Below are 8,971 nucleotides of genomic sequence, written 5' to 3' on the forward strand. Positions count from 1 at the left end.
CTTGATTTTAGAGGGACAGGAGCTGAGGAGTGGGCGGGAGGCCTGGGAAGGAGACTGTTGTCAGAACTGGGATTTTTTTATTAAATTGGAAACTCTATTCACAATTAAGTCAGATGGGGTCATCAGGGAGCAGTTTCGAGGCTGGGGTGGGAGGTAGCTGGTTTGGGCTCCGGCCACTGTGGACCACGATGTCGTCATATTCATCCTGGGGGCAGAGGGGGCCAGGCAGAGGGGCTCAGGTGGCTGCCACCTTGCCCGCTGCCCAAGTTCTCCCACCCACCCTGAGAACCGGGTGCTGCCTTGAAGCCCAAGTTCCCCGCTCCCAGTTCAACTTCCCTGCTTCTAGTTCTCTAAGCACCACTTTCCAGGTCACCTGTGTTCTCCCAGCACTACTGCCTGGGCTCCAGCCCTTCAGCCGCCGCAGCCTGAGGTCTCCCCCTCCGCCCCTTCCCTCTGCCTCTACCCAAATTCCTCAACCCCCACTGTTCAACGACAGCCCCTGCCCCCAGCAGTGTCTCTGCTGCCTGGGTTCTCCAATGAAGCCTCCTCACCGCTGGCTTAGGTCTTTCCCCACCGCTGCCCGTGTTTGAATCACTGCTGCCCAAGGTCATCTTCCCACAGCCTAAATTCTCCAGCTCTTGCTCCCACAAAACAACTCCCCACGCTGCCACCCTCTGCTGCCTATGTTTACCAACCACTAGGACCAAGGTCTTTTCTCTCCCTCTGCCTGAGTTCTACCTCTGCCACTGCCTGAATTCTCCCCGCCACCCCTGTCCAGGTCTCCCCTGATCGCTGTCTGGTATCACTTTCACTGCTGCCTGAGTTCTCTAATCACAGCAGCCCAACGTCAGTCTCAACGTGCTGCCTAATTTCTCTTCTCCCCCGTCCACCTGCCCGTTTACTCTGACCCCCAAGCTGGGCCGCCCAGTCTTTCCTCCTGACTCACGCCCTCGTCCCCGCTGTCGCTGTCGCTACTGCTGCTGCAGGGGCCGGGCTTGTCCTCGTCCTCGGGCTCAGGGGCTCCGTGTGCACGGAGGAGGCGGGCGAGGATGGGGTTGGTCCGGAGCATGGCGCTGCCGAGTGGGGTGCGACCACCGTACATGCGGGTGGCGGGGTTGGCACCGGCCTTCAGGAGAAGTTCCAGCACATCGGCTGCCTGGGCCTCCACTGCCAAGTGCAAGGGGCTGCGGCCACATGTGGGCTCCTGTGGGGTGCAGCAGAGAGGTTAGAGGAGACCCTGCCCCGCTCGGGGACGATCTCCACCCTGCCACGCCTTCTCCCTAGGGCAGCTCACCGGTTTGTTGAGGTCAGCTCCGGCCTCCCAGAGCAGTCGGACCATCTCCGCGTCTTTGTGGATGACAGCCACATGGAGTGGGGTGTGGCCTGGGGACAGAGTGACCTATGTCAGATGATGGGGGGGTGGGCCTGGGCCCCCAATGCCACGATCCTAGGGGATGGTTTTGTGGCCTGAGGGTGATGGAGTTTGGGGTCTGGCTCCTGAATGCCTGGGTGTATCAGAGAGGCTCCTGCATCCCAAATGCCTAAGTCTCAGGTGGTCTGGAACTTGCTGGTAGTGCCAATGCCTGGGTTGTGGGATGTCTGGGGCCCATGCGTGAAGAGCCCAGGGGCTTTGGACAGGAGGCCTGGATCTTGGGGCTAGGAGACCTGAGTCTCTGGTCTTACTTCACAAAGAACCAGGACCTCAAATTCCTGGGTCCTGAGTAGTTGAAGGGCCTATGACCTTGGGGGGTGGGGTGGGCCCTGAACACTGGGTCCCGCCCTTCTACCTGTGGAGGGGCCTGGTCCCAAGTAGTTGGGTGGGCTTAGAGACGGGGGAGGTGAGACTCAGATGCTAGGGCCCTGGGTAGACAAGGTCTATTTTCCCATGAGGCCTGGCTGAGGAGGGCTGTCCCTGAATTCCAATGTCAACCTCTGGGAACCTGGGCTGCCAGAGTTTCCCAGAGGGCTTGGCGCTTGAGTTCCCTTGTCCTGGGTGGCCTGGGGCTTGTGGTTCTCAATAAGCTGGGACCTGAGCAGGAGTCCTTGGGCCTGATGCCTGGGTTCCCTAAAGCCTCGGTATTATTTCCCAAGGGGCCAGGCTTTGAGTCAGGAGAGCCGAGCCCAGAGCCAGGCACCCTTACCCTGCCTGGGAGCCCGGGCCCTTCCCAGTGACAGAGGACACTCACCCTCATAGTTTTCAGCCTCCAACTGCAGTTTCCAGTCCTCTTCACTCTCATCCTCTTCCTTCTCCAGGTCAGGTTCAGGGTACAAGGCAACAGAGGTGTGGTTGGTGTCAGGGGTGTGGTCAGAGCCCTGAGCGAGGTAGGTGTTGGGGACTCCCCTGGGGCACCGGGGGCGGGGCTGGAGCAGCACACGAGCGCAGGCGTGTGCCCCGACGCGGCAGGCCAGGTGCAGCGCCGTGTGGCCCCCACGCTCCGCCACCAGCAAGCTGGCACCCGCTGCATACAGCTTCTCCACCGTGGATGCCTCTTCCAGGATGGCTGCCAGATGCAGGGCTGTCTGCAGGAGCAGAAGGCAGGGGTTAGGGGGTCACACAGAGAAGCCTGGCCCCCAAGCCCTACGGTGTGTACGGGTGGCTCACCTGGCCCAGGTCATTCTGCAGGTACAGGTACTCAGTACCAGCGGCGAATCCTAGGAGGAAATCCAGGAAGGGCTCGTGCTGGTGAATCACGGCCAAGTGCAGGGCCCTGAGGACAAGGACGGGGTCAGAAGGCAGAGGTCTGGCACTCTCTTTTTAGTTTGCTTGGGTGTTTGTTTGTTTTTTTTTGGTTTGTTTGTTTTACTTCTTATGAGGTCACGTACTCTAGCGTGCGTTCATTCAACAAACGTGGGGCACCTACTGGGTGCTAGGCATTATGACCACAGTTTTGGAACCAGCTGTCAGGAACCTGGGAGGGTCAGGTCAGAGTTAATTCAGCAAATTTGTTTAATCAATGTTTTGGTTTGGTTTGGTTTGGGGGTTTTTTGGTTACACCGCACAGCATGTGGGATCTTAGCTCCCTGACCAGGGACAGAACCCGAGCCCCCTACAGTGGAAGCGTGGAGTCTTAATCACTGGACCAGCAGGGAAGTCTCCAGTGTTTATTAAGTAGACTTCTACTCCCTCCCAAGATGAAGTAACATGGACCAGATTTCACTCCCATCTCCAACCAACCAAAAAAAACCAGACATAATACAGTATATGAAACAACAGTTCCCAAGATACTGGACATCATGCAATGAATGACAGCAATTCTAGGGAAACAGGCAGCACACTCGATGAGCCCTTCAGTTGACTGCCACAGCTTTCTGTCTTGACAGTTTCCAAGCCATGATGCAGAAAGGGGAACGCAGGCAGATTTGCCTGAGGTGAGGAGACAGAGCTGAGTCTCAGGAGAGCAAGGCAGCTGGAGTCACAGGACAGGGAACCAGAGAGGAGACAGCTGCCCAGGGATCGCAGAGGGGCCTCTTGAGTATTTAGAAGAATACTGGTCAGTGCAAGGGTGTAAGGAAACTACCCCAGGCTGGGGGAAAACCATCCAAAAGGATTAGAGAGATATGCCTGGTGCTCACACAGGGCCGGGACTAGGACAAACCCACAATTCACAGGATATTGGGTAGAATACTCCGGAAGGTCTTACTTCATCAGTAATGAGGAATAATGAGCCCCAGATTAGATGGGTGCTCAGGACCCACCTAACAAATCATAAAAGCAAAACCCCAAAGGATCAAACTACTTACAAGTAATTTAACCGCATCCCAGAACAATATTTAAGAGTATTTATAGGAATACAAAGCTAGCTAGCCTGACAAGGTAAAAATTACAATGTCTGGCATCTAATCAAAGATTAGATGGTTAAGAATCCGCCTGCCAAAGAAGCAGGAAAGCATGATCCATAGTGAGAATAATCAACCAATGGACATTGACCCAGAAATGACTCAGACGGCAGAACTAGCAAACGAGAACATTCAAACTGTATCTTACACACGCAACAAGTTAAGTAGAGACATGGATAAAAAAAAGAAAAAAAAAAAAGACTCAAACTGAACTCCTAGAGATAAAAACTACAGCACCTGAAATGAAAAAGACACTGGATGGAATTAACAACAGATTACACACTACCAAAAAAAAAAGATTAGCAAACCTGAGGACTTCACAATAGCAACTCTCCAGAATGAAACACAGAGAACACTTCAGAACGGAAAGGACATCAGTGAGCCGTGGGCCAACTTCAAGCGGCCCAGTCTATCCGTAACAAGTTCCTAAAGGAGCAGGGGGATAGAAAAAACGTTTGAAGAAATAATGTCTAGAAAGTTTTCCGAATCTGATGGAAACTATAAACCCACGGCTCCAAGAAGCTCTATGACTCCCGAGCACAAGAAATATGAAAAGTATACCGAGGCCCCACATGAAAAACCTGTTCAAAATCAACAACTAAGATAAATATCTTCGGAGCAGCCAGAGGAAAAGATACCTTAAGTATAAAGGAATAAAAATAAGCACGACAGCAGGTTTCACAAAGGAAATAATACAGGAGAACACGATGCGGCCACATCTTTAAAGTACTCAAAGACGGACTGTCAACCTAGAATTCTTTAACCCAGCAAAACTATCTCTCAAAAATGGAGACAAAATACAGCTGCTTTCAACTATACAAAAGGCACTCATCACCAGCAGACCCACATCACAAGAAATGTTCAAGGAAACCTGTAAGCAAAAGGAAAATGACGTCAAACGAATATATGGATCTATACAACAGAATAAAGAACACTGAAAACAGTAACTATACGGGTAAGTACATAAGATTTTCTTTCTTAATATGTAAATTTCTTTAGAAGATAATTTTTTAAAAAGAATTGACTGTTTAAGCAAAAATTATAACAGTGTCTGGTGGAGTTTATAACACACGTATAAGTGAAATGTGCGACACCAATACAACAAAGGCCAGGAAGAGACAAATGGACATATCCTATTCTAAGGTTCTTTTATGCTATGAGAAGCGGAATCACACCCCCTGAAGGCAGACCATAATAAGTTAAAGTGGCACACTATAAGCCCTAAAGCAGGAGTCAGCAAACTTTTCTGTAAAGGGACAGATAAATAATTCAAGCTTAGTGGACGACATGGTCTCTCTTTCACCTACTCAGCTCTCCCGTCAGGATGCAAAAGCAGCCATTGGCGATATGTAAATGAATGGGCATGGCTGGATTCCAACAGAACTTACTTTATGGCGTCTGCAATTTGGATTTCGTATAATTTTCACTTGCAATGAAATGTTTTTCTTCTTTTGATTTTCTTCCAACCTTTTAAAAATGTAAAAACCATTCTTAGCTCACAGCCATACAAAAGCAGGTAGCTGGCTGGATTTTGCCTGTCTTTGTTGGCAAAGACCATAGTTTGCCAACCTGTCTTTCAGAGCAATCACTAAAATAAAAAACAAAGAGTTAAAGGTAATAAGCCAACAAAAGAAATACAACGGGGCTTCCCTGGTGGCGCAGTGGTTGAGAGTCTGCCTGCCGATGCAGGGGACACGGGTTTGTGCCCCAGTCCGGGAAGATCCCACATGCCGCAGAGCGGCTGGGCCCGTGAGCCAGGGCCACTGAGCCTGTGCGTCCGGAGCCTGTGCTCCGCAACGGGAGAGGCCACAACAGTGAGAGGCCCGCGTACCGCAAAAAAAAAAAAAAAAAGAAAGAAAAGAAAAAGAAATACAACGGAACAAAATTTGCTCGTTCCAAAAGACAGAAAAAGAGGAAAAGGTAAACAAAGAAGAGATAAGTAGAAAACTAATAACGAGATGATAGACATAACTATATCAATAATTAAATTAAATGTAAATGGTCTAAAAGCTCCAATTAAAAGGTAGAAACTGTCAGATTGAATAAAAAAGCAAAACCCAACTATATGCTACCTACAAGTAACACCCTTTAAAATAAATTTTAAAATAGGTTAAAAATAAAAGAATGGAAAAAGATATACCATGCTAACACCAGTCAGTCAAAAGAAAGCAAGAGTGAAGGACTTCCCTGGTGACACAGTGGTTGAGAATCCGCCTGCCAATGCAGGGAACACAGGTTCAATCCCTGGTCCGGGAAGATCCCACATGCCACGGATCAACTAAGCCCGTGTGCCACAACTACTGAGCCCGCGCTCTAGAGACCATGAGCCACAACTACTGAACCCATGCGCTGCAACTACTGAAGCCTGTGCGCCTAGAGCCCGTGCTCCACAACAAGAAGCCACCTCAATGAGAAGCCCATGCACCGCAACGAAGAGTAGCCCCCACTCGCCGCAAATAGAGAAAGGCTGCCCGCAGCAATGAAGACCCAACGCAGCCAAAAAATAAATAAATAAGACAGCATACACGAAAGCCCCTAACGTTGGCTAGCATAAAAAACAGATACTCGGGCTCCCCTGGTGGCGCAGTGGTTAAGAATCCGCCTGCCAATGCAGGGGACATGGGTTCGAGCCCTGGCCCGGGAAGATCCCACATGCCGCGGAGCAACTAAGCCCGTGTGCCACAACTGCTGAGCCTGCGCTCTAGAGCCCGTGAGCCACAACTACTGAAGCCCGCACGCCTAGAGCCCGTGCTCCGCAACAGGGGAAGCCACCGCGATGAGAAGCCCGTGCACCACAATGAAGAGTGGCTCCCGCTCGCCGCAACTAGAGAAAGCCCGCACGCAGCAACGAAGACCCAACGCAGCCAAATATAAATAAATAAATAAATAAATGAAATTTATTAAAAAAAAAAAAAAAAAAAACAGATACTCAATGAAAAACAAGTTTAAAAAAAAAAAGAAAGCAGGAGTGAGTATTTTAATATCAGAGTAGATTTCAGAGCAAGGAATATTACCACGGATAGAGAAGATTATTTCCTAATGATAAAGAGGTCAATTAAGGAAGAAGACATAATAATCCTAAACATTTGTGCCCCTAATAACAGAGCGTCAAATTACACGAAGGAAAACCTGATAGAACAAGGAAATCCACAAATCCACAATTATTGTTGAAGATTTCAATACCCCTCTCTCAATAACTGATAGAACAAGTAGACAGAAATCATCAGCAAGGATACAGTAGACCTGAACAACAGAAGAACCAAAGAAACCAATACAACCTCTAACTGACACTTGGAGAACACTACACCAACAGCAGCAGAATACACATTCTTTTCAAGTGCACACACAATGGAATTAAACTAAAAACCAATAAAAGGAAGATATTTGGACTATCTGGAAACTAAATAACATACTTCTAAATAATCCACCAGCCAAAGGAGAAATCAAAAGAGAAATTAGAAAGTGTACTGAATTAAGTGAAAATAAAAACACAGCACACCAGAATTTGTGAGATACTGCTAAAGCACTACTCTGGGAAATTTACACGAAACACCTATACTAGAAAAAAAGAAAGGTCTCAAATCAATGACCTCAGCTTCCACCTTAAGAAAATAGAAAAAGAAGAACAAATTAAACCTAAAGTAAGCAGAAGAAAGTAAATAATGAAAGTCAGAAGAAAGATCAACAAAATAGAAAGCAAGAAAAAAAAAAAACCTATAGAGAAAATAAATGAAACCACAGCTGGTTCTTTGAGAAGATCGGTGTTTCTTGAGTGCCTCCTATGGGCCAGGCACTGTTCCGTCACTGGGGATACAACTGTAAACACAACACACAAAAACCCCAGGGACATTCCCTCAGTTGGGCCTTTACAGCATTGTTCCTTCTACCTGGAATGCTCTCCCCAGATTATCTACTTACCTCACTTTCCTACTTTATTTTTCTCCAAAGAACTTACTATCTTCCGACATACCATTTTTCTTATTTTTTTTTCATTTTTCCATCTTTGTTTCTTCCTATCTTTCTTCTCTTCTGTCTCTCTTTCTTACTTTGTGTCTATGTGGCTTTCTGTTTCTTTCTTTCCTTCTCTCTACCTTTCTTTCTCTTTTGTTCCTCCCACCCTTCCTCCCTTCCTTTCTGTAAGTCTGTCTGCCCTGCCATCTATATACCCCCACTAGAATGTAGGCTCCACAAGTCATAAGTTTTTGTGCTTTCTTCACTGCCTTATCACCGGCACCTAAAACAGGGCCTGAAACGTTGTCGGTGTCGGATAAATATTTGTTTAACAGATGAATCCCTGCTGTCATGGAGTTTACATTTTCTGTTTGAATGTAAGGTTTGAAGATTAGTGCTCAGAAGGTGGGATCTTAGAGTCAAAAGCCAAGTATTAATTTCAGAAATCAAAATCTAATGCGTCTAAGTTAGGAGCTAAGGATCAAAGATCATATTTAGAGGTGAGATGTCAGGAGGAGCCTGCCTGAACTTCAGTTCTAACATAGGTCTCAGGACCGCAGTCAGGAAGGTCAAATCGAGCCTTGGATGTGGAATCAATCAATGGATGTGGAGCTCTGAGAACCAGAGTTCCAGAAAGGAAGGGGTTAGGATCAAAATTAGATTGGAAATTGATTTATCAAAGGTTAGACTTGGGGGTTAGAGGTCAGGGAAAGCATTAGAAGACAGATTTAGGATTGAGAGGTTGGGAAGTCAGGATCAGAGACTAATAGGGAGTCAGATGTGGGATTTTAGGGCCCGGTGTGGCAGCCTAAGGTTCACTCACGTGTCGCCATCCTCAGTGACGTAGCCAAAGACGAGGGGCGCCCACGACAGCCCCGGGCCCAGCTCCGCGCCTAGCCCCGGTCCTCCGGGGGCCGCCGCGTCCGGACCCAGAGAGCCCAGGCCGCTGTCGCACCATTCGTCGGCATCCGCAGCTTTCCCCAAGCACGCGACCCCGGCCATGGCCCCCAAAGCCTCAGGGGACCCCAGCGGCCGCCCGCCAGTCGCTGGGCTCTGCCTGGAATTCTAGCGCTTCCGCCCTGGGGGGAATTCCCCAACACGCCCCCTGACTCAGCCAATCAGACTGGGTTAAATAGTAAACGCCCCGCCCCCATACCACACCGTGACCAATCAGAGTATTCAG

The 8,971-nt window shown here is 48.7% G+C and overlaps 1 protein-coding gene across 1 annotated transcript; it reads right to left on the minus strand.

Annotated features, from left to right (window-relative positions):
* Positions 1 to 27: 27 nt before the first annotated feature.
* NFKBIB (NFKB inhibitor beta) lies at positions 28 to 8,877 on the minus strand. The gene is made up of 6 exons (XM_082677141.1): positions 8,612 to 8,877; positions 2,603 to 2,708; positions 2,187 to 2,520; positions 1,295 to 1,383; positions 947 to 1,204; positions 28 to 205 (listed from the first exon to the last, which is right to left on the minus strand). Exons 1-6 carry the CDS (start codon positions 8,788 to 8,790, stop codon positions 110 to 112), a joined length of 1,062 nt encoding a protein of 353 aa, XP_082533267.1. The 5' UTR covers positions 8,791 to 8,877; the 3' UTR covers positions 28 to 109.
* Positions 8,878 to 8,971: the final 94 nt, after the last annotated feature.

The sequence above is a fragment of the Grampus griseus genome, assembly GCF_964374135.1.
Source record: "Grampus griseus genome assembly, chromosome: 19".
Taxonomy (NCBI): domain Eukaryota; kingdom Metazoa; phylum Chordata; class Mammalia; order Artiodactyla; family Delphinidae; genus Grampus; species Grampus griseus.